This window comes from Mya arenaria, chromosome 13 (assembly GCF_026914265.1).
Source record: "Mya arenaria isolate MELC-2E11 chromosome 13, ASM2691426v1".
Taxonomy (NCBI): Eukaryota; Metazoa; Mollusca; class Bivalvia; order Myida; family Myidae; genus Mya; species Mya arenaria.
In genome coordinates, this window is record NC_069134.1 from 7,133,051 (window position 1) to 7,158,677 (window position 25,627).

Consider the following 25,627-nt stretch of genomic DNA (forward strand, 5'->3'; position numbering starts at 1 on the left):
CGGTTTAGTGGTATAGCATGACCACCATGTCGACCCACTCTGATTTAGTGTTATAACATGACCACTATGTCGACGCTCGCTGCTTAAGTAGTATATCTTGACCATCATGTCTACGCAAGCTGGTTATGTGTTATAGCTTGACCATCAAGTCGACGCACGCTAGTTTAGTGGTATAGCTTGACCATCATGTCGACGCATTATTGTTTAGTGATATAGCCCGACCATCATGTCGACGTACGCTGTTTAAGTGGTATAGCTTAACCACCATGTCGACGCACGCTGGTTTGGTGGTATAGCTTAACCACCATGTCGACGCACGCTGGTTTAATGGTATAGCTTTAACCACCATGTCGACGCACGCTGGTTTGGAGGTATAGCTTGACCATTATGTCGACTCACGTTGGTTAAGTGATATAGCTTGACCACTATGTTGACGCTCGCTGGTTTAGAGATATAACTTGACCATTATGTCGACGCATGCTGGTTTAGTGGTATAGCTTGACCACAATGTCGACACACGCTAGTTTAGTGGTATAACTTGACTATCATGTCAAAGCACGCTGGTTTAATGGTATGTCCGACACTTTCGCTATGACAACGCATAGGTTTTTCATCAGAGGATATAATGTGATGTTACCAAACTGTTTGCTTAACCAACAAAGAGAAGGTTACCCGTTAACGCAAATCAACGCCTTTGTGTTTAAAACGATTTAAGCAGTGGACAAACAAAACGAACATAGTCAAAACAAATGTAATTGAATACGGTTGTTACCAGAACAGTAGGCATCGAGTATGTTTAGTTTTCTTTGCTTGATGAGCTTACTTAGGCACCTCGTACACAAGGGGTTAAGATCAATGCTACGGTTTTGTTCACATTGTTAAATATTTGCAGAGCTTCACCATTATTGTTACGGCTTCCTATAGTACAATGCCACATTGCGAAAGTCCAGGGGGATGGAGTAGTGTACAATGCATATACATGAATAGATTTTGTGATCAAGTTAATCCTACGTGTTTATACATCGGTGATGGGCACATATCTGTCCCAACTTTCAGGATTAAGGATACCATAAGCACACAATGGACAGTTTCTCATTTGTCCATAACGCATTAGTACCGTCTCTGAAAAAGCATGGCTTATTTCATGGAACTGAGCCAAACTTCTTGGATACCAGATGTAACATTTGCAAGACTAAAGGAAATTAAATTGATATCGTTGTGTACAACGCATTAAATCTTACTAATGTTCTACATCGCTTACGACACATGTATATTTCGCAGTTTTTGCGTATTTTTTCTGATTCGAAATTTACTGGGTTCGCCTACCACATAAATACCCAGTTAACTTTAAAATAGCATCGGTATATGTATCTGTATTAATTACGTGACTATTCACGTTCTAAATATACACACTATAAACATGGAAACCATTATGTGCTATTTTAAACGGGTCAACTCAGCAGAGACAGCGACAAAATATGATTTTTCCTAGAACTAAGAATAAGGCGCTTAGATGCAGAATATACCCAACATTTTATCTTTTATAATATCGATCTTATAAATACGCATGATAGCATTGATAATTGACAATTTCATCAAATGATTTTCGGCATTTTATTTACATACGTAGACGACAAATGACATATTGAAATGTGACAGTATTAAATACCAAAGACGAAATGAACCACTAACGATTTAAATGCAAGAAACTAAACTGACATAAATGAAATAAAAACGAACTTCAAATACGGTAATGAAAATGCTAGTCTACATAGTTACAAATACAACATAAATGGGAAAAATGTACAACAAAACATCAAAGACGTTGAGAAAAAGAGAACTCAATTGATCTTTGAAACAAATGCAGAAATGATAAGATAGATGAATAAATGTCAATTACATGTTTTGTAATAAAAAACATGTGACTGGAGATATCAAATTATAATTTTCATATACAATAGGTGATAAACTTGATGTAGACCCAGTCTATCAGCTGTATATTATCTCAGTGGGAACACCAGTCTATATGAAGCACAGGAAGTAAGACAACCAGTCTGGGCACAGTCTAGTCCTCATCCTCATCTTCATCCTCATCACTGATAACAGGGCGCTTCGTGCTCGCCCGGGACGGTGTGCTTCTTTTACTAGTTGGTGTTGGTGTCTTACTACCGGACTTGCTCGACTGTAATATGACAAACAGATTGGGTAACAAGCTTTGGTCATACAAAAAATTGATATCACTTAATTTCAAATTCACATATCTATATGACAATACAGATTTAAGTATCTATTGTTTTAAACAATTTCCCAGTTGCCTTACCTTTGACTTGTCACGGGACTTGTCCCTGTCTTTGTTCTTCGATCTTGTGGTCGATGTTGACTGAGCTAAAATTAAGTCATACCAATACTTGAAATTGTGTTTAAAGTGTTTAAACTCAACTCAACTTAACTCATCTAAAGTGTTTAAAAATCCTTCTAAAAATACACACACATCATTATTTTGAACAAGAAGACTTAAAAAAGTTTAAACAAATTTTTTTCGCTAAAGTTTAAGATCTTCTCATACCAAAGTGAAGCTTATAATATTTACAAAAACTGCAAAAAAAAATAAAAAAAAATGTCTTGATATGTATGTTTTAAACCTTCAAAAATAACTTGTCTGAAGCTACCCAAATTCAATAAGTCTTTAACTCCTAGACTTACTGTCAGTCTCATCACCAGCGCTACTGTCATCAGTGCTGTCGTCGCTATCATCATCTGAGGAGTCATCACTCGAGTCACTGCTGTCCTTTGTCATTCGCTCCTTGGCATTCGTCAACACCGACTGCAGCACTATGGAGTCCTCATAGATCTGTTGACAAGATATATAAAGACATTTAAGACTTAATGTACCTAAAATAATAAACAGCACCTTTTCTTTTATTTGTTTTTTTCTGTTAAGCCCAATATCAAGTAAGTGGAACATATTACTGAGAAACATCTCCAGATCTGCAAGACGACAAGAGCTATCAATAGCAGAACTGAAAGTAAGCTTCTTTCTAGCCTTACATACTTTAAGTAGTCTTTTGTAAAAGATGCGTTGTGTTATAAGTTATAACTAGGGATTGAAAATCGGACCAAAGTCATAATCGATCATCGAAAATAATCGGATGAGCCATTTCGATCGATCATCGATTATATAATTGAAACGGAACAAGTGAATATATTACAAATATATCCAAAACTATATTGGTTTGTACATACATGTCTTTAAATGAATAAACATATTACAATCAGTTATGTTTTATATGCTGTTTTGTTATACATTCCAGGTTACAATTGATAATTTAGTAAAACATTTTTAGGAGATAACTTAATTCTAAAATAATTGAGAATAAAAACTTGATTTTTCCACACTACACACTACAAGTATATACCAGACAGTAGTTTTATATTTATTAAAAAGATCAACCATAAACTGATGAATTATTTACATAATTATCAGCATTTTCATCACTTTAAAACAGATATTAAATAATTTGGAACAATAATGTAGTACAAAATGTATTTACATGTAGCATTTTAAAAAATGTTCCAATCTTTTACATGAAATACTTATCAATTACCATGACATCATGTTGAAATGAATTTAATATTTTTCTAGCAAGATATAACATGGGGAAATGCTGAAAATAAAATTTAATAATCATTTTTACTTGATAATTTTTTTTTATATTTGATATTACAATGAAGATGATTTTTTAAAAGACACGTTCGTCCATGGGAGCTGACATTTTGAAGCGGATGTTGCGAGAGTTAGCTCCTCTGATTTCTAATTGCCGTATAACCTCGTATAAGTCCGTACCGTTTCCCAGTACATACAAAACATGGTTACTTCCTTTTGCCGTACATTAGCGATAATTATGGAATAATGAAATCGATTATCGCCGACCTCGGACACAAATAATCGACTTTTGACAATACTCGATCATCGTTTTATCCCTAGTTATAACCCAATTTCAATTTACATTACTGACTATCCGAACAGCAAAACACCTTCACTACATATACCAGTATCATTTAAAGTAGCTACACACTTAAACCACTAGAATACACAGTGGCGTACCTGTGACCCCTCGACATTGTAGAGCTGTGCGTTCTGACACAGGGTGAAGATATCATCCTCCAGGTCCTCCAGGCATCTGTACTTGTGGTCCTTGATACGCTTCTGTAAATAGGCAAGGCAAAATCAGGTGAAAACTAGGTCTATGAGCACCCAGCATAAATTATTTACCCCAAATATGCAACAATACTGTTAAACAGTACCAAATAGAACAAAAATCACTCAACTTTCTTACATAGGCTAATTGAATGGATTAAAATATTCTATCAGATAAGATTATACAAATATACGTCATTATTTTCATACAAAAAATAATTAAATCTTATCCTTCTTATGTGATTGACACACTTAAAGTTCACAATGTATATCATTCCTCTACTTTCACTTCTATTGGGATGTGCAATGTGATGTTCTCACATTCATGCATTATTACACATCTTACATGAAGAATACCTACCCTTATTTTCTTGAAGTCCAGTGGGTTGGTAATGATCTCATAATACTCTGGCAGCTCCTTCTTGGAAGGTAGTTTCTCAAATGCACCACTTAGTAACCGGCCATCACTATGTAAATAAAACATTGTTGTTTAAATTTTTTTTTAGTATTCTATGAATTGATTTAGTAAATGATTGTAAAAGTTGATTATTCAGCCAATAAGTTACTGGAATAACAGGTAGTTGAATCATGATTCAGCAGAGACAAGTTTATGTTCTTCTTGGAAGCTGGCAACATTTAAAAAGATTTTTAAAGAAAAACAGTGGCACACATGATCTGTTGTCTACCGACCTGTCCTTGTATCTGAGCACAATGTCAAGCAGCTTCTTCAGCTGGGCTTCCACCTTGGGCGAGTTGGGCTTCAGTTTCTCTGCCGGTGGTCGACCCCGCCTCTTTTTTATGGGTGGGTCCCCAGAGCCTGAGGCCTTGGGTGGTGGTGTCTCAGAGGGCTTCTTGCGTTTGCGGGCGGCCTTTTTCCTCTCTGGCTTCTCATCCTCCTCCTCAAGCTCATCTATGTTACCATCCTCTATAGCCTGCCAATGGAAGCATTCATAGAGTGTGGTGTCCAAGTCAAGGACAGTAAAACAACGGTAATCCTTATTTATTTACACTCTTCAAAATCTAAGAAATACTTATGATCTTACAAACACAAAAAATCGTCAATGAAAGAAGATGCCGCTGTTCAAACAGTAAACTTTATAATTCTTTTGAATGTCTTAGAAGTTATTTTTCAGTATTGTAGTTGGATTACCGGTATCCCAATGAAATTTTGAATAATGAGTGTAAATATTGAAAATCAAATATTCTAGAATTGTATTTCTTCTGAGTATGAAGACATTTGGTCAGTGAACAGATAATCTTAAAATGTTCTCATACACTGATGAACTGTAATACTAAAACCCTAAATTATCATTTGGCAGGGAAAGCGCTAAACAAAAATTAAGAACATTCAAGTTAAGGCGTGAAATAAAAACGAACATCATTGAAAATCAAGAAATTTTATCAACATTACCAGTAATCTTTTTGTATAGAAAAAATCATCAAAATTGAACTGTTGTTTTCTTTCTGTTCATTTCAATTGATGAAATATTGGAGCAGATTAAGGGAAATGATAATGTTCAATCATATGAAAACGAAACAGTTTAACTACTACACATCATGTTACCGAAATTCCTAAGTATTAATTATCTCCCTTATTTAAGCAATGAGCAATTTGGCAAGCCAGTCATACCCTTAGCCACTGTTTCTCTGTGAGTGCGTCAGAGTAGTCTACTTCCTTCCTCTGTCGAGATCCCCGACCGAACAACTTCTCTTCTTCCTCTTCCATAGTCATCCTTTCAACCTGCACAAATATTTACAGGTATGGTCAGATATACTGAGATGTGTATCATCTATGCAAGAAAAAACATGACAAGATGCTTCTTTTACACAAGTCAATATAAAATTTCTTTTTATTTGTTTTTTTCAATACATCAATGAAAACCTTAGTTATATCAATGAAATAGAAAATGTATTGAATATGTAAAGCCAACTGATGAAAAATATATAAATTAAATGCAAAGTTAAAATGCAGAGTTTTATTTTTCAACTATTCAGGTTCCAATATAGCTCATTTAATCAATCATACATCCAACCCCATATATTTAACTTGACTACATCTAACCTCAGCCTCATCCTTGACGATCCATGCGGGCAGTTCAGACTCTTCCATAAGTCGAGGTTTACGTGGCACGGCCTTGGCTTCCTCACGTCGTCGCTCCACGTCCATGCGCTGGTAAATCTCAAACTCCTCCTCCGACCGAGCCAGCATCTGGTTGATGGTCTCATCATCTGGTACCTCATCTTCCTCCTACACAAAGATGAGAGGTGCTTGTGAAATCATTATGGTTAAGATCAGGAACTAAATCTTGTTTTGGTGAACATTTCTTTATTACAGAGCAATATGAAATATTTGAACACGCTAGTATCAATGCAGCTTAAAGGTAACAGTGAACAAAAAAAAATACAGAAATTTCAAGCAAGTGAAGAACACATTGAATTGATGGACAGGACATTTATGAGTTCCTGCTGGCACGGCTGTTTTCAGCAACAAAGATGGTGCTTAAATATTCAAATGTGCCTGTGTGTGTCAGGGGTGGGGGAGCAGGGATATGACACAAAACATAAATTCCTCTTTAATACCCCTTATCAATGAAGTGTGACCTTATTGTTTGTACTAGGGACCCCGATCTTCTAACTGACATGGTGAGCATTTGAAAAAAGTGTTAAAGAAAAGCCAAAAGCAACACCAAATATGTACATATTTGCAAGATTATGCAAGGTTTGACCACAAAGAGCGATCTTACCCTAATCTATATAGATTGTGAGACCAAAGCTGATGTGATATTCGGAACCTCCATCTTACTAGATAGACCAAAGGGACCAATAATCAAAAACTAAATATTTGAGTGTAACCATGAATCATGAAGTCACCACAGTTGCCCAGAACTTTCCTTCAGAAGGGGAATGAAGGGGAATTAATTACTGATATATACTAGAGACCTTGCTCCTCATTCTTTATTATGATACTTCATGGACTGGGTTGCAGATGATACACAAAGCCATACATAACTTACTTGAATTAGAGTCTTGCTACCATCGGAATCGATTGGTTCCGAACATCGCTAAAACCAAATCAATGGATATATCTCCTCCCAACATTGAACTCAACCTCAACACGTCATTAAAACGGATACAAAAGTCCAAATCATTTAAGGTTAAAGACCTGATGTATCTTTAGAGTTTTTACCAGACTAAAAAGGATGTCACTCCAAGAATGGATTGAATACATGTTTGAAAAAATGTCCCACAATACATTTATTAGCTGGAGAAGATCCCAAAGTCAATCAAATGGAAAACTTAACATGTGGGTATTTCCTATGAGTGATAATAAATATTTCTTTTCTTACACAACCTTACAAAACTTCAACATTGAATAAACATTATCATATATATATACATATTTATAACATACTTTTTATTGTCCATCTTGTTATACAAGTAGACAAATTGGAAAATCGGCATGCATATTACGAAGTCAAAATTACTAAACATAGAGGCAACTTAATGCAAAACTTTAAAACTGCAGTCAAACATGAATCAACAAGTCCACATTCTCATTATAATAATAAGTCTTGACTCCTTCTCATAATAAGAAGAGTCTTATTAACAGAAATAATACATTTTTTACAGTTTTATCAGCTATTCCTTATCCCTTCCGTATAATTTCATAAAGGACTTGTAATCAGCAGACACCTGTCTAATGCAGCTGTGGCCACTTATTATAATCTAATGAAACATACAGACACACTTAAACGCCAACTAATCCCTTCACACTTTTTACCGATTACTAACTATCTTTGGAATTGATTTTACAGCACATTTATTTTTAGAATCCTGTTTTTCAAAAACTTGTGTATTTCGTGGAAGGCTAAGGAAATGAAATACAGCCTCATAATTTTCGTCATCCAATGAAATTGAGCCAGATTTTTACAATTGCTACATGCTTAATGCAAACATGAATGTTTGTAAATGTTTGCAAAATTGTTTTGATAAAATTTTATACATATAATGAACTAGTTTTTGAATAAACATTTTTAAATAATTATGGATTTGTAATGGCTGTATACCATACTATAAACTAACATGGTCACACCATCTGGCAGCCAAATGTCCTGAGAAGCAATTATTGTCGCATCAAGAAGGTGCCATTCAATGTAGGTGACAGTTACACAGTATGCTTGAGTTTCTATTCCACTGCGTAGATGACCTGTTGTTTTGAAATAAGTCTTATAAAGAACATTAACAGTCTGAACAAGTAGTCAAGCCTGTTTATGTATAAGAAAACAACCATTTTGATAACAGACCTCATCACTCTCCAGGTCCTGCGTAAGGAGATTCTTCAGGAAAGTCTGCCTCTCGTAGCCAGTGGACTTCTGGTCAAACATGCCTGCCTGGATCACCTTCTCGTCCACGTTGAGCTTGAAGCGTGCGGCAGCCAGGATACGCTCCTCCACGCTCTTCACCGTACAGAACCTCAGCACACGCACCTCATTCTGCTGACCTATACGATGGGCTCGATCCTGGGCTTGCAAGTCCTACAGATAACACATGTCAATATGATTTCACTGTTTGTTGAAACATTGTTAAAAAAAATTAATGTTTTATGCAGTATGCATCAAAGCACAAAATTATTATTGGCAAAACCTTTTCTCAACATTCTATAAATAATTTGTTTAGCGGTATAAATTATGATTATGGTCAATCCTGAAAAATAGTCAGGGTTCTTATTGAGTATTGGAAATTCATGCCCAATGCAAAATAAAGGAACTTTGTCCCACTTTTTTTTCCAAAAGCACATAGGAATAATATTTTTAAGGTACTTCCTAGTGTTTTGGACACATATGTCTGAGCAAAGAACAATGTTTATGACTAAAGTCTGAAGCTATAAGCTCTCAAGCCTGATTTCATGAACCTAAGAACCTCTGCGTTTTATAAAATATAAACCACTCACCTGATGTGGGTTCCAGTCTGAATCAAAGATGACAACAGTGTCTGCAGTCTGCAGGTTCAGTCCTAGTCCTCCGGCTCTTGTACTGAGGATGAAGATGTGGTAGGGCGAGTCCTCTTTGTTGAACAAGGAGAGAAGCTCACCTCTGTCGTCAGCCTTTGTTGTACCTGGAAAGGGGGGAGGGAACAGATTTTAAATTTAAACATTCGGTTTTTTACTTAATGGCAGGTACATAACCTTTGTGAACCATTTCTTACTTGCATGCTTCAGGTAAGCAACTTGCGCTGAATTTTTTTATTTGTTTTTATTTTCTATAATGAAACTGAAGCAGACAGCACAATTATACCATTAAACACATTTAAAAAATAAAATAAAAGTTTACTAATATTTCAAAATTTGTGCAAGGGTTAAGATGTCTGAGGTGTCAGAGATACACCTGTATCCTCTAAATATGAAGCAGTCCACCAGGACAGAGGGGAGCAGTACTTACCATCAAGTCTGAGGTATCTGTATCCCCTGAATAGGAAGTAGTCCTCAAGGATGGAGAGCAGAGAGGTCATCTGGGAGAAGAGCAGAACCTTGTGCTTCAAGGCTCTCAGCTTGGGCAGGATACGGTCAAGCAGCTCAAACTTCCCGGACACGCGGTACAGGTCAGGGCTGGGAGTGAAGATAAATGATATCATATTTATCACAAATCAGAGACATCAGCTTGAGCAAGATCCAGTCTAGCAGCTCAAACTTCCTGGATGCATGGTACAGGTCAGGACTGGGAGTATAGATAAATGAAATCATATTTATCACAGATCAGAGAAATCAGCTTGAGCAATATCCAGTCCAGGAGCTCAAACTTCTTGGACACACGGTACAGGTCAGGGCTGGGAGTATAGATAAATCATAACATATTTAACGTTGATAAGAGACTTCAGCTTGAGCAAGATCCAGTCCAGCAGCCCAAACTTCCTGGACACATGGTACAGGTCAGGACCAGGAGTATAGATAAATGATAACATATTTAACATTGACTAGAGACTTCAGCTTGGGCAGGATCCAGTCTAGCAGCTCAAACTTCCCTTACATGCAGTACAGGTCAGGCTAGTATGAGGATCATGAAAAGAAAGCTACATGTAATGATAATCATGCACCTATCATTAATTTTCAGAAAAATTCATATCAAATGAAATATTAAATATCCTTAATTGAAAGCATCTTCTTACCCAGTGACGACACCAGCAATGCCATTGGCCTCAGAAAATGCCTCTTCTATGTGATGGAACATGAATGGATGGTTACAGATCTTCCTCAGCTGCATGATCGTGTTCATAAGGATCTTAGCTCCTCCACGCCCCTGAATCATGCAATCATAGAGTTGAGCTATAAGTGTTCAATAGCAAAGTTGCTAAATGGCATAACTGAATTTTTGATATGTAAAGAATCCTTAACTTGAACCCAAAACATTAAGTTTGAAATTCATCCCATTTGTTTGGAATAAATAAGTTTCAATGTTATGTTTGTTCATGTGTATCAAATAAATTATATTTCATTGCTGTTCCATTACTTCAATAACAAGAATACGCATTTCTTAAACATATAAATACATTTCTATGCTTTTAACTTCAGCATTTAGAAAGTTGAGCAGTTTTAAACACAACTGTGATTTGTGAGTGGCGTGTGTGATACCTTCTTGTCCTTCTCGGAGCCATCCGTAAGCAGGACACCCTTGTTCTGCATGTGTCGGTAAATGACCCTCTGGAGGGATGACATGTCACACTTGATCACATACTCGACCTGCAGCAGGGATGGTATTGGATGATAAAAGGATTAACAGGCTTAGACCAATGTTGATTAAACTTTTTAAGACATTTATATTCAATTCAAGAACCTTCGTTCTATTTTAGAATGTATAAAGCCAACATTGATCTCAATTTTCATATGAGAGTTAGTGAAGCCAACATTGTTCCCCATCGTCATATGAGAGTTACTTAGCGAAGCCAGCATTGATCACAATTTTCATATGAGAGTTACTTAGTGAAGCCAACATTGATCACAATTTTCATATGAGAGTTACTTAGTGAAGCCAGCATTGATCACAATTTCCATATGAGAGTTACTTAGTGAAGCCAACATTGTTCCCCATCGTCATATGAGAGTTACTTAGCGAAGCCAGCATTGATCACAATTTTCATATGAGAGTTACTTAGCGAAGCCAGCATTGATCACAATTTTCATATGAGAGTTACTTAGTGAAGCCAACATTGATCCCCGTCTTTATATGACATTCACTAATGCCAACATTGATCACAATTTTCATATGAGAGTACTTAGTGAAGCCAACATTGATCCCCGTCTTTATATGACATTCACTAATGCCAACATTTATCACAATTTTCATATGAGAGTTACTTAGTGAAGCCAACATTGATCCCCATCTTTATATGACATTCACTAATGCCAACATTGATCACAATTTTCATATGAGAGTTACTTAGTGAAGCCAACATTGATCCCCGTCTTTATATGACATTCACTAATGCCAACATTGATCACAATTTTCATATGAGAGTTACTTAGTGAAGCCAACATTGATCCCCGTCTTTATATGACATTCACTAATGCCAACATTGATCACAATTTTCATATGAGAGTTACTTACTGAAGCCAACATTGATCCCCGTCTTTATATGACATTCACTAATGCCAACATTGATCACAATTTTCATATGAGAGTTACTTAGTGAAGCCAACATTGATCCCCGTCTTTATATGACATTCACTAATGCCAACATTGATCACAATTTTCATATGAGAGTTACTTAGTGAAGCCAACATTGATCCCCGTCTTTATATGACATTCACTAATGCCAACATTGATCACAATTTTCATATGAGAGTTACTTAGTGAAACCAACATTGATCCCCGTCTTTATATGACATTCACTAATGCCAACATTGATCACAATTTTCATATGAGAGTTACTTAGTGAAGCCAACATTGATCCCCGTCTTTATATGACATTCACTAATGCCAACATTGATCACAATTTTCATATGAGAGTTACTTAGTGAAGCCAACATTGATCCCCGTCTTTATATGACATTCACTAATGCCAACATTGATCAACAACCATATCTGGGAGTCAGATTAATATCTGACCTTATCTGGGAGCTGAGATTCCACCTCCTTCTTCAGTCTACGGAGCAGGAAAGGTCTCAACACCTTATGGAGACGACGGATGATCAGGAGTGACTCTTCTGCATTCAACTCAACCTGGATAATAGAGGCAGCTGGATTAGCATTTGCATATGCTAGCATTCCTTATACTACTGGGACTGTATTGACAAAAGATAAATATAAGAATGACTTAATTTAAGGAACAACTTTAGATGTTTTCTAAAACTTGCTTTCAATATATATTTACATCAGTTTGAACATTATTCATGGGAACATTTTGTTTCTTACAATACTATGCATGCAAATAATTTATTGTTAACTACATGTAGTTAAATAGTATGATGGCTTACCTTCTCCCCAGTCATAGCAAACGGGGCATTGAACCACTGTTCAAACGTGCTCACACTCTTGAAGATGCTGGGTAACAGAAAGTTCAGCAGGGCCCACAACTCTGGCAACTTGTTCTGAGTGAAACAGGCAGTATAATCAGCACAGATGCATAAAGCTTATTATACTTCTACCAAATTTGTAGAATACTTTTTACAATTCTATATCAAATCAAAGTTTTATTGCCACTACAACACTACAAATGTCATAGGTATACCGTATATGTATATCAGAAGATTAAACAATGCCACAAGGCATAACTAACACAATCATTATGTCAATATTCACTAGAATGTGTAAGTGTTATTGCTTTTAAGATGGAGGGAGATCCTAATTGCCTGCGAACCTGTAGTGGAGTTCCGGTAAGTAGCAGCCTGAAGGGGGCGATGTAGTATGTGTTGAGGATCTGGGTGAGCTTACAGTGGTGGTTCTTCATACGGTGACCCTCATCAATGATCATGTACTTCCAGCGAATCTAATAGTAAATATGTATAGGTATTTAATAGTTAATTTAATTGAATTACATCAACATGTTTTGGGATATACCAATATAGCAGAATCCAGAATCTCCATAGCTACCGGTACATGGAATGAATAATATGGTTAAATGTATACATGTAAAAGTACTTGGAAATCTTGGTTATACTATAGGACTTTTTTGACAAAGCTTTTTAAATCAGTTGTTTAAAACAACACTATACCTTGGATAGAATTGCCTTATCCTTGATGACATACTCATATGTGGTAAGGAGGACGTTGAACTTCCCCCCCTTCAGTTGCTGGCCAAGCACCTTACGGGCCTGGGGGGAACCCTTGTATGGGACCTTCAGCACGGACGGACCCCACTTCTCAAACTCAAGCATCCAGTTTGATAACGTCCTGGAAAAGGTGGGTATATAGACATGCATAGAAGGGTAACTGAAATATTCTTCCACCTTATTCACTAAGAAGAAAACTTTTCCATTAAATTCAAAACTGAGGAAGGACAAACGTAAGAAATGGGGATTTTTCTTTCCTTTAAAAAAGTATCTGCCAATCACCCACCCAATTCCAACAAGCCATGTTCATCATATTAATTATGTTCTGTGGTTCAGGGAATAATGGTTTTCTACAATCAGAATGCTAAAAGCAGCACTAGCAAGAAATGTTGACCTAAAACAGTAAAAAAATAATGTATCACCTTAACTAGAGCACGTTAAAATAAATGCTATATTAAGTTAAAAGTAAAAAGGAAACAAACAAGAAGAGATAATAATACAGCTAAAGGTTAAAAAATATTAAATTCATTCAAATAGTTACAGAATAATATTTCAGACAATATTTATTTGACGTAAAATGGGAGAAAACTTTTTCATTGTTATTTTTTTAACAAGTTTAATTAAATTCCATTCTGAGTTTCCGCTGAGTTTCATTAAAATCCTTCCAGTGGTTGCTGAGTTATGTTTCAGTCAAACTTTGTGGGAAGAAAATAATTGTTTTAAGACGATTAATTAAATTACTGGAGGAATCTCCTTTGCAAAAAAAATGCAGAAAGTTCAAAATGCGGCACTGTTCACAACTTCACATTGCTATTTATCAGTGTTCAAATTTTCATTCTATTTCTTTAAATTTTTTGCAATATATGATTTGAACAAATATGTCTATGTAAAAAAACTCTGCAACAATGGGATCAACAGTTATAATTCTCACTCTGTGCACATTTTCTAAATTCAATCTATAAATGTTGAAAGATTTCCTTAGAAAATTCAAGTAATGCCAAGGATAAAATTGGCTATAAAATTCACAATGGAGAAAATCTTGCCAGAAAGTGCAACCGAGTTATAATTCTTGCCAAGTGCCCAACTTCACATTACCACCTTAAGTTCAAATCAATACCTTCGAGTAGTTTCCAAGAAAAAGAAGAATTAGAATGTAACAAAAACAGTGTCTCCCTTCAAAAACGGGAGACATAATAAAGGACATTGTTTTTATATTTGAAAAAAACTCTGCTACTCACGATAATGGCACAATGATGAGGAAAGGACCATTCACTTTCTTCTTCTCCATCAGGTAAGTTATCAGGCCGATGGTCTGGATGGTCTTACCCAGACCCATCTCATCAGCCAGAATGCCGTTCAGGTTATTGTTATACAGTGACACCATCCATTCTAAACCCTTTATCTGAAAAACGCATACATGGACAAGTGTATTGCTTACTTCACACATGTGAATTCATTATTGCTGAAAACATTGCTACTAACTTGAATCTTAATGAATTAATTCAACTAGAAAGTCAAACCTGTTCTGTTTTAAAATCTCATTTTACAGTGCAAATGCAAACAAGAGATGTTTGTCAAACATTATATGAGTTATGACCATGACCTTTGACCTAAAAATTCATAGAAGTCATCAACTGGTCACCCAAAAACTATATGACAAGTTTGAGGGCCATGGGTACATGCATTGTCAAGTTATCACACAGACAAGCATTTTGCGTTCAAGGTCACTGTGACCTTGACCTTTGACTCGACAACACCTAAAGATAAAGGGGTCTTCTACAGGTCAGGGACAACCCTAAAGTCAAGTTTAAAGGCAATGGGTGCAGGCATTGTCGAATTATCACTCATACAACACTCTTGCATTCAAGGTCACTGTGACTTTGACCTTTGACCCGATGACTCCTATAATCAATAGGGGTCTTTTACTGGTCAGGCCCAGCCTTCATGTCAAGATTGATGATCATAAGTCCAGGCATTGTTGTGATATCACTGGGAGAAGCTTTGTTAACTTTTTCCTGTTACAGGTCACTGTGACCTTGACCTTTGGCCAGATGAGGGGTCATATATTGGTCAGGCCCAACCTTCAAAGTTTGATGACCATAGATTCAGGAATTGTCAAATTTGCATTCAAGGTCACTGTGACCTTGACCTTTGACCCCTTAAATTAAACGGGTTCATCTATTGGTCAGGCCCAGTCCAACCGCCAAGTCAAGTTTGAGGGCCATAGGTGCAGGCATTGTCTAGTTAGCACTCGTACAACCTTCTATCATTTAAAGTCACTGTGACCTTGACCTTTGACCCCATGACCTCCAAAATCAATAGGGGTCATTTACTGGTCAGGTCCAACCTCCAGTGTTAAGTTTAATGACCATAAGTCTAGGCATTGTTGAGTTATCACTCGGACAAGTTTTAAAATCCTTTTACCATTAAAGGTCACTGTGACCTTGACCTTTGACCCTATGACCTCTGTAATCAATAGGGGTCATCTACTGGTCAGGCCCAACTTTCATGTCAAGTTTGATGACCCTATGTCTAGGAATTGTTGAGTTATCACTTGGACAAGCTTTGGTCTACCGACGGACCAACCGACAGACATGTGCAAAGCAATATACCCCTCTTCTTCGAAGGGGGGCATAATAATCATTAGCAATATTTTGCACCATTCCTTTCATCAAAATGTATTCTGTGAATAACTATGTTGCTCACCTGGTATTCCTTTAATTTGCCATTGACAAGGATAGAAGCCTGCTCTGTGACTATCTCCCGGATCTCGTGGGCCTGACCGTAGTAGTTCTGTTTGCTCATGTATTCATCATCATGCACCCTGAACATGGGAAACATACAGAGTTATATGAGGTCATCAGTAAATCAAACCAAACCTCATCACCAGATTTTCCACTCACAATAATCAGGTTCATATATTTACGACCCTCTTTCTTATTGACATTGATATCTCCATCCCCCCCTCCCCAGCTAATATCCAGCTGTCTTTTTTTCTTTTGACAGTGATGTCTTAAACCTACCCATCCCCCCACCCCCTAGACCATCTTACACATACCCAGCTGTTTCTGGTTCCTCTTTTCTTTTGTCAGGGAGGTCTACCTTCAACCACAAAAACATCTCACAGCTACACAATTGTTTCTGGTCCCTTTGTTAATTTTGTCAGGGATGTCTCCTACCCTCTCCAAAAACCAATCTTTCACTTACCAAGTTTTTCTGGTCCTTCTTGTCAGTTAGGTCTTCCCCCAAATTTACAGCTACGCAGCTGTAACTGTTTACCCTTTCATTTCAGAGTTATCTTACTCATACCCCGCTCAAAACCCATCTTACATCTACCCAACTGTTTCTTGTTTCTCTTTCATTGCAGGGTTATCTTACTCATACCCCACGCCAGAACCCCATCTTACAGCTACCCAGCTGTTTCTGTTTATTCTTTCGTTTCAGGGTTATCTTACTCATACCCCTGCCCAGAACCCATCTTACACCTACCCAGCTGTTTCTGGTCCCTCCTTTTTCTCGGCCTGCTCCTTGTTTTCGTCGTAAAAAAGTGTTGCCGGCTCCTCCTCATCTTCCTCCTCCTCACCAGATTCTCCCGACTCTTCATCCTCCTTCGGGGCTACCTCGTACCTGGAAAATTGTAAAACATGCAAGTATGGTACACCTGAAGATCCATTCTTCTCAGAGCTGAGACAAATATGTAAAAATAATTTCTTAAATAATGGATCTTTTTAGTGGTTGTATCGGCAGTGGAAAATCAAGTACGATTAGCATCAGCAGACGAGAACAAATAATCATAGTGAAATGCATACTGTAAGGTGGCATCATTGTGCACTAACAATTTGTAAAGGTGTGAAAAACTTGCTCAGCGTTGTGGACTCTGTCCCATACCAATAATGTACAAACTGTTGCGAAAACAGTGTTGTTCGTCCAATTATGCTTCGTGATATCGGGCTGACAGAATGCTTATTGATCATGTAATACAGAATTGCAATTATCTCTGTATGTGCTTTATACCACTTTTGCTATTGTTTGTTCAATAAATATTATCATTTTATGTACATGTACTATTTAATTACCTTTGCCATTTTCACGATACCATTAAGTTCGTCAAAATAAATATGGTGGCTGCCTATTATGACATTTTTTCACTGCGTCCTATCTTTAGTATTAGTGGTATTAAGTTGTGGTTTTTTTTTCTCATATTTTTTGCCTACATCCTATCTATGCTAGCATCCTTTACGCAATAATTTATGGTACATATCAATTTGACAATCAATTGACCAAGACATTTTCCAGTGAAAAACTTGTGTCTCACAAAAGGCATCATCAGCTTCTACTTAGTCTAAATTAAAGTTAAGATGTGCAATATCTATCAAAAGTTATCGCTATTGTTTTACTTAATATCTTAACTTTTTAATTGAGATAGGTTTCAAAAGATTTTTTTTTGCTCAATCAAATGAATTCAGGAATTTATCAATATTTCTATGATTTGCCTTACCCCGGGTTGGCTGCAAGCCATTCTACAAGTTCGCTGGACAAAGGTGCTTCCTCTCCCGTGAGAATCTTGCCGGTGGCCTTCTCAATGACTGGCACACGTACACCAACAACATCTTCCGCCTAATGAGGTTAAGAGGGGATATAGCAATAACATAATGTTACCCTAAAGCAAGAACTCAAAAACTTAATATACAGATACAACCAAGAAATCCTAGGCCCTCATTCAAATCAGCAAACTGTTTTTTTCTGAAGTTCAAAGGCATGACCTCTTTAAGAAGTTTATAATATTATATTTTCATTTTGGTATCTTAAAAATACAAATTTAAGTTTTATGTCTAATAAAAGAATGATTATTCTTGATCTAACCAAATCAACAACACTAACCTCACTCTTCTTTTTCTTCTTCTTGCGGAACTTTTTCTTCTGTTCAATCTTGTGTTGTTCTACAAGGTTCGTAAGACTCTCAATGTACTCGTCTGTCTGCTGTAGCAGGTACATGAGACGCTTGTCCTTCTTCTGGTCAATCAGCTTCCGGTATCCCTCCTCATCCTCTGCCTACAATTCCACAAACAGTCATAATGGGACAGCTTATACTACACTCTTTGAAGGCATTCACTTTGAGAAACCACACAATAAACCTTTTTCTTTTACACATGTCATGGCACAGAATGATATCTTAGAAACCATTTTCAGATTTTTTTGATGTATCCATCAGTTTAAGACCACCATTTCATTTTTGTTACATTCCTGATATAAAAATAATATCAATAATAAATAATATTTTGGACTGAATATTCAGTGTGTTTAAGTATATGGTGTCCAACTGAGAAGTTTCTTTAATGATGTTCCCCTAGCTACCTACCATAAGTCTGCGTAGACGTTCCTTCTCAAGCCTCTCCTGTTCCTTCTTTTGTTCGCGTTCGGTGTTCATGTGGTGCATGAGGATGGCCTTGTTAAGCTTGGACACCTTAGAGACAACAGAGCGGTGGAACTCCTTAAACTCCTTGGCATGTTGAAGCACGGCAGTCAGGTACTCCTACAGTGGGTTGGGTTTAATTTAGTACCATAATCACATGCAAAACATGGCGCAGTAGACATCATATAATTATAAGCAAACATATCAGTCACAAGTAAGGGCTTCAAAAATGCAGAAAGAATATTAAGTCACTAAAATATGATTGTGTCCAGAAAACATTTCAGTAATTACCATGTGACCCATAGAGTTTCCCAAACATCACATGTACACAAGCCCGGTATAGTACTTTGCAAATGACTTAGAATGCAGACTCCATAAAATTCAAGATGGTTCCAGCAGCTTTAAATGTACAGTGAATAATCCCTATTGCCACCCACCTGGTGTTTCTGCCGTCTTTTTCTCTCCTGTTCCATCTTCTGTTTCTTCTCTAGTATCTCTGTGGAACGAGCCTCCCGCAGGGTCTGCCGCTTGCCACGCTTGTAGGCCTTGAAGTTCAGAGCTGTCTCCAGCGTCGTGTCTCGCCTCATACATGCGACCACCTCCTGACGTAACTGAGGTAGAAAAACCATTTCATTATCCACACACAGTTGCAAGGTGAAGAAATTTTGCCAACATTACATAGATGAGTGTGTTTGATTTAATGAAACTTCATTTAAGTCTTTCTTTTTTTAAGACATTATGTAAATCAATCTTAAAATACAGTTAATGTGATAACAGTATTCAGGTATTCAAATAATCATGGATATCCATTCTATCTATGTAAACTAGGTGAGCAGATGTTTTTTCATGCCTGTGGTATGACTAACCTGTCTCTGGAAGTTGAGGAGCCTGAGAGCTCGCAGTTCAACAGTAGCCTTGGTCTTCATGTCATCTGAGAGGGTGGCTGGAATGCCCTGCAGCTCCTTGATGCGGGAGGAAATACGAGCTGCTATCCTGCAGTCATGGATAGATGTATTGTTAAATTGAGACTGTTTAGTTCTATGGAATGTTTATTAAGCAGGAATACAAAAATCTTCAAAAGGTTTATTTGGCATGAAGAATGAAATATTATCAGTGTTCGAAATTCGCGGTAGCCCGATAGCCCGAGGCTACCAATTTTCAGCTGGGATTTTCCACAGAAATTAGCCCGACCGGGCTACCCTTTTTTTCCTTATGTGATTTAAAAAAAAACCTGCCAATTAAACACGTTAGGCATGGTGTTTTTTATACGCAAAGCCTTATTATTCAAGAATGCATCCTTCAAGGCGACTGGAGCTACTAAGTCCCCTTGACAACGGCAAAGTCCGATTCGCCGAAATTTGCGATGATAAAAAAGCTAATTGCTCTGCTATTCAGGGCTCAAGCCATGTGCTCAATGTTTTGTTTTTTTAATCAATGAATATAAACACATGTCAAAATTACTTAATGCCCGAAGTGACAAGTAATTATCGATCAGTTTCTAACCAGTAACTGTGTCTATTAGCAGCAGTCAAACTCTATGACGTCATTAACTCCGCCCATTATGTAAATTAACGGATTAAGTTGGCAGTTTTCGACAACAACGATGGCTATGAAAATCAACAATGCTAAAATAGCAATATCAACATTGATATTTTATTTATTTCATTTATTAGCCAAAATAAAAAGAAAGATATTTAAGTTTTTAATGCGAACAGAACATAATCATTCTACAAAAGTTGTCTTAAATGCGGAGGAAACAGGTGCCCGCTTACTTCCTGACAAATTTAATCAAAGTGGAAGGAGAACTGTCGGATATAGTTAACTCGTTGTCTGTGTACAGTACAGTAAGGTTCTATTTTATACCTTTGAATAGCTTTGCCATTAATTTTTAAAGAACAATTATAGGAATATTGGCAATATAAACATCGATATATTTTTGTTGTTACTTCTGAAACTTGAAAGTGAAACTGAAAGTTGAAAAGAGAAAAATGTCATTGCACAATCGCTGGTGCATATCGGATTTGACAAGGATGCATTGGATAACAGAACTTACAGTATATGCATAACTCTCCATTAAATAAATGATATGTTCAGAAAATATTTTTCTCTTTTTTCTCGTATTACCTTTTTGAAAACTTTATTAGTTACTGAACTTTTGATGAATACACTAATATATGTATGACTATAATTTATTATTGATGCATTGTTCATATTGGGGAGCATTTATTGAAACTGTATGAGTGTGCTTGATTAGATGATCAGAATCGTTGCGGAATCGTATTTAAACTTCCAAAAATTATTCCGAACTAGTGATACTTTTAAGTGTATAAGTTTGGGCTAGTGAAATTGGTTTCGGGCTAGTAAAATTTCCTATCTGGTAGCCCGAATGGACTAGTGGATTCAAAGCTGAATTTCGTACACTGTATTATGTAGTAAACATTGCAATCTAGTGTGTAAAATATTGAATAAACTTACGAAGTTGAACTCTGACAAAATAAATCAAACGTTCTGGCCATATATGGAACTCAATCAAGATAGTATGCCAATATACATTGTGACCAAATAATCAAGTTAGACAGAAAAAATGAAAGTGTGAAGCCTCAGGGGCTGCCAACAGACAGCCATGCTGCACAAGGGACTTATCAAGAATAACCACTGCTGCAACAAACTAATTTTTAACATCAAGTTTTTAAAGTTCAAAACATTTGAAAGATTTCATGACAAACACCAACTAGAAAATCAAATAAATGACCCCACCTGTTTTCCCGCTCATTCAGAAGCTCAATAGGGTCAAGGCCAACAGGTTTTGCAACAGGAGCGATCCTGTTCTGGCGGGACTGCATGGTCATCATAGCTTGCATCGATGTGTTAGGAGGACCACCTCCTGGGCCCAACTTCTGCTGGGGAGGGGTTGTGCTGGGACCAGCCTGGAGCGTCAGTAACTTATTTTTAATCAAAAGTATATCTGACAGTCTTTTCTTTATTTTCAAAGTGAAACTGCATTTATAGCAATAAACAAGAGCTGTCACAGAGACCGCGCGCTCGACAATTCCGCGGCTTCAGTGTAAGGATTGAAAAGTTTTGGCGAAACATGCATGGATCAATGTTGGATTAGATTCCAATGCAATACATGATGTGCTGAGATATTAACATAAATGTGGTTACATGCAAAATTTTAACCAGAATTTTTAAGTGTAATAATAAAGGCCCATTATTTGCAAAACACAGTTATCTAACTTGGTTATTCAATTAGGTTGGGTGGTTGAATACCATTTTATAAAGTCTCAATGCAATACATCAAGTAATTGCTGAGATAATATCCTATGTGTGCTAACATGCAAGACCTTAACCAGAATTTCTAAGTCGCATATTAAAGGGGTAAAAATTATATAATATGAAAGATAGAGTTATCTAACTTGATTAAATAAGAAGGTTAAATGGTTGGGAGCCTGTGTGTCAAGTTTCAATGCAATACATGATTCACTTAAGGTTTTGACCTGAGGTATTGACTTAAAAGTGGTAACATGCAAAACCTTAACAAGAATTTCTACATGTCGAATAAAAAATGGGCTATTATTTGAATTCAATGCAAACTAGAGTTATCTTACTTTGTTATTTAAGTAGATTGGATGGTTGAGTACCATTTAATAAAGTCTCAATGCAATACATCCAGTAGTTGCTGAGATATTAACTTAAATTTGGTTACATGCAAAACCTTTGCCAGAATTTCTAAGTCGAATAATAAAGGGCAATTATTTTGCATTAAATGCAAACTAGAGTTATCTAACTTGAATATTTTAGTAGGTTGGATGGTTGAGTACCATTGTATCAAGTCTCAATGCAATACCTTAAGCAGTTGCTGAGATATTAACCTATGTGTGCTTACACGCAAAACCTTAACCAGAATTTCTAAGTCGAATAATAAAGGGCAATGATTTGCATAAAATGCAAATAAGAGTTATCTTATCTTGGTTAATTAAGTATGTTGGATGGTTGAGTACCATTGTATCAAGTATCAATGCAATACCTCAAGTAGTTGCTGAGATATTAACCTATGTGTGCTTGCACGCAAAACCTTAACCAGAATTTCTTAGTCAAATAATAAAGGCCTATTATTGGCATTAAATGCAAATTGAAGTTATCTAACTTGGTTAATTAAGTAGGTTGATGGTTGAGTACCATTGTATAAAGTCTCAATGCAATACCTCAAGTAGTTGCTGAGACATTAACCGTTGTGTGCTTGCACGCAAAACCTTAACCAAGGGGTGACGCTGACGCCGTCGCTTGGGTGAGTTGTATAGCTCTCCTTATTCTTCGAATAGTCGAGCTAAAAATTCAATTAACTGTATCAGTTTAATTGACCAGTTGTCAATCCATCGAATCATTTGACCAATAATAGGATTATGTTTTGTCGATGAATATGAGCACATGGTTGCATCATCCAATGGATTAACGTGCAAACCTTCAACAAAATGATCTTGTCATGTTGCAATAATTGCTTGTGCAACTAGTCCATTACGCCAGAACACAAGAGTACACTTCAAACTAGGCCTTTTTGGCAGGTTGTACAGATTGCCACAATTTTGCCTTATTGTGGACGTTATCATTTTAGTTAGCCCCTCTGAGTAGCGCCATTCAAGGGGCTAAAAAGCAAATTCTGCGTAATGCAGACAGTCTTTAAATTTATTACGTTGGCCTCCAAAGTGAAAACCAGTGGAGCGAAATGGAAAGTGGGTCTAAAAATGTACTGTATGTCTAGATGTAAAACATGGCTGCACACAAACCTGTGATGTTGGCGGTGTGGGCTGTGGTCCTGGTGAAACAGCCTGGCTTGTGGGCTGACTTGACATTGGAGGTACTCCTGAAGCCTGAGACTGAGGAGGAAGCTGCTGAGGGGGAGGCCCCATTCTCATACCCTGCGTAGGCCCAGCTGACTGACCATCTATGTATGAAACAGTAAATTGACATTAAAAACAGAAAATTTCAAACATGAACTTGTTTACCAAAACAAAAGTTGATAATAGAATAGGATTAAGGTATTCAGGAGGAAATTATAAACAACAAATACAAAAATTAAAAAATTAAAAAAATGGAACTTTTAACTATTTGTTTGTTTTCATAAAAGGGTAAATCTAGATTACACAGCCTGATTTACTTTCTTCAATCTGACCTTGAGGCCTCGGCATAGGAGGCTGGAACTGTCTTTTGCCCTCGAGTGTCTGTCTCAGTGGGTCAGGAATGGGCTGGCTCCGGGCCAGCAGCTTATAGGCCATGATTTGGGCACGCAGCTGGTGCAGCTGGGAGGGGTTGAAATTCTGGTTCCTCATTGGCTGGTTGGGCATCTGATTTTGTGGCATATTTCCTGGCATCATGCCTTGTCCAACCATCTGGTTACCTCCCTGGTGCATCTGGTTCATGGGAGTGGGTCCCATGCTTCGACTCATGCCTGGAATGATGTAATTTACATTGTAATTTAATACAAATATCATTATTCGTTTAATTTAATTATTTCTACATTTGGAATATTACACAGACATATTATCAAAACATTGTGCAGACAATTCAGTTGTTATATCTGCTAAAGAGAACAAAAAAAACAGAACAAGAGCTGTCACAGAGACAGCGCGCTCGACTATTCCGCCGCTTTTCAGTGAAAGGATTGAAATGTTTTGGCGAAACATGCATGGATCACTTTTAGATTAGATTTCAATGCAATACGTGATGTGCGGAGATATTAACATATATGTGGTTACATGCAAAATTTTAACAAGAATTTTTAAGTGTAATAATAAAGGGCCATTATTTTCAAAGCACAGTTATCTAACTTGATTATTCAATTAGGTTGGGTGGTTGAATACCATTGTATAAAGTCTCAATGCAATTCATCAAGTAGTTGCTGAGATATTATCCTATGTGTGCTAACATGCAAGACCTTAACCAGAATTTCTAAGTCGCATAATAAAGGGGCAAAAAAGAGTTATCTTACTTGATTAAATAAGAAGGTTAAATGGTTGGGAGCCTGTGTGTAAAGTTTCAATGCATACATGATGTATTTGCTGAAGCATTGACTTTAAAGTGGTTACATGCAAAACCTTACCAAAATTTCTATGTTGAATAAAAAAGGGGCCATTATTTGAATTTAATGCACACTAGAGTTATCTTACTTGGTTATTTAAGTAGGTTGGATGGTTGAGTACCATTTTATAAAGTCTCAATGCAATTCATCCAGTAGTTGCTGAGATATTAACCTATGTGTGCTTACATGCAAAACCTTAACCAGAATTTTTGAGTTGATTAATAAAGGGCAATTATTTGCATTAAATGCAAACTAGAGTTATTTAACTTGGTAAATTAAGTAGGTTGGATGGTTTAGTACCATTGTATCAAGTCTCAATGCAATACCTCAAGTAGTTGCTGAGATATTAACATATGTGTGCTTGCACGCAAAACATTAACCAGAATTTCTAAGTCAAATAATAAAGGCCTATTATTTGCATAAAATGCAAACTAGAGTTATCTAACTCTATATCCGTATTATATCATGTATAGGACGCTAGCATAGATAGGACGCAGGCAAAAAATAGTTGAAAAAACGGGTAAAAACCCTTAATATATAAGATAGGACGCAGCGAAAAAATGTCAAAATCGGAGCCGAAAAATTGAGGTTGGTAAAGTATTTATAACATATATTGAAGTAAAAAAAAATGTATATAAGGCATATTTCGATAACTGTCTTGTGTATTTCGATAATTAT

The 25,627-nt window shown here is 36.7% G+C and overlaps 1 protein-coding gene across 2 annotated transcripts in view; it reads right to left on the reverse strand.

Annotated features, from left to right (window-relative positions):
• Positions 1–1,600: 1,600 nt before the first annotated feature.
• LOC128213567 (transcription activator BRG1-like) overlaps positions 1,601–25,627 on the reverse strand; it is a 31,665-nt gene continuing 7,638 nt past the window's right edge. Inside the window, exons 4-32 of one of the 2 annotated variants that reach the window (XM_052919424.1) lie at positions 24,044–24,319; positions 23,658–23,815; positions 21,631–21,800; positions 19,740–19,866; positions 19,311–19,484; positions 18,820–18,993; positions 18,342–18,512; positions 17,959–18,077; positions 16,950–17,087; positions 16,167–16,284; positions 14,699–14,862; positions 13,404–13,581; positions 13,049–13,177; positions 12,666–12,779; positions 12,298–12,411; positions 10,824–10,931; positions 10,361–10,491; positions 9,637–9,803; positions 9,150–9,313; positions 8,503–8,733; positions 7,213–7,260; positions 6,261–6,446; positions 5,829–5,939; positions 4,889–5,130; positions 4,560–4,665; positions 4,106–4,207; positions 2,704–2,851; positions 2,321–2,385; positions 1,601–2,182 (exon numbers count right to left, since the gene is read on the reverse strand). In XM_052919424.1, the coding sequence (XP_052775384.1) occupies positions 2,066–2,182; positions 2,321–2,385; positions 2,704–2,851; positions 4,106–4,207; positions 4,560–4,665; positions 4,889–5,130; positions 5,829–5,939; positions 6,261–6,446; positions 7,213–7,260; positions 8,503–8,733; positions 9,150–9,313; positions 9,637–9,803; positions 10,361–10,491; positions 10,824–10,931; positions 12,298–12,411; positions 12,666–12,779; positions 13,049–13,177; positions 13,404–13,581; positions 14,699–14,862; positions 16,167–16,284; positions 16,950–17,087; positions 17,959–18,077; positions 18,342–18,512; positions 18,820–18,993; positions 19,311–19,484; positions 19,740–19,866; positions 21,631–21,800; positions 23,658–23,815; positions 24,044–24,319 (4,250 nt within the window). In that variant the 3' untranslated portion in view covers positions 1,601–2,065. The remainder of the gene's footprint in view (positions 2,183–2,320; positions 2,386–2,703; positions 2,852–4,105; positions 4,208–4,559; positions 4,666–4,888; positions 5,131–5,828; positions 5,940–6,260; positions 6,447–7,212; positions 7,261–8,502; positions 8,734–9,149; positions 9,314–9,636; positions 9,804–10,360; positions 10,492–10,823; positions 10,932–12,297; positions 12,412–12,665; positions 12,780–13,048; positions 13,178–13,403; positions 13,582–14,698; positions 14,863–16,166; positions 16,285–16,949; positions 17,088–17,958; positions 18,078–18,341; positions 18,513–18,819; positions 18,994–19,310; positions 19,485–19,739; positions 19,867–21,630; positions 21,801–23,657; positions 23,816–24,043; positions 24,320–25,627) is intronic. The other variant, XM_052919425.1, reaches the window with a different exon arrangement.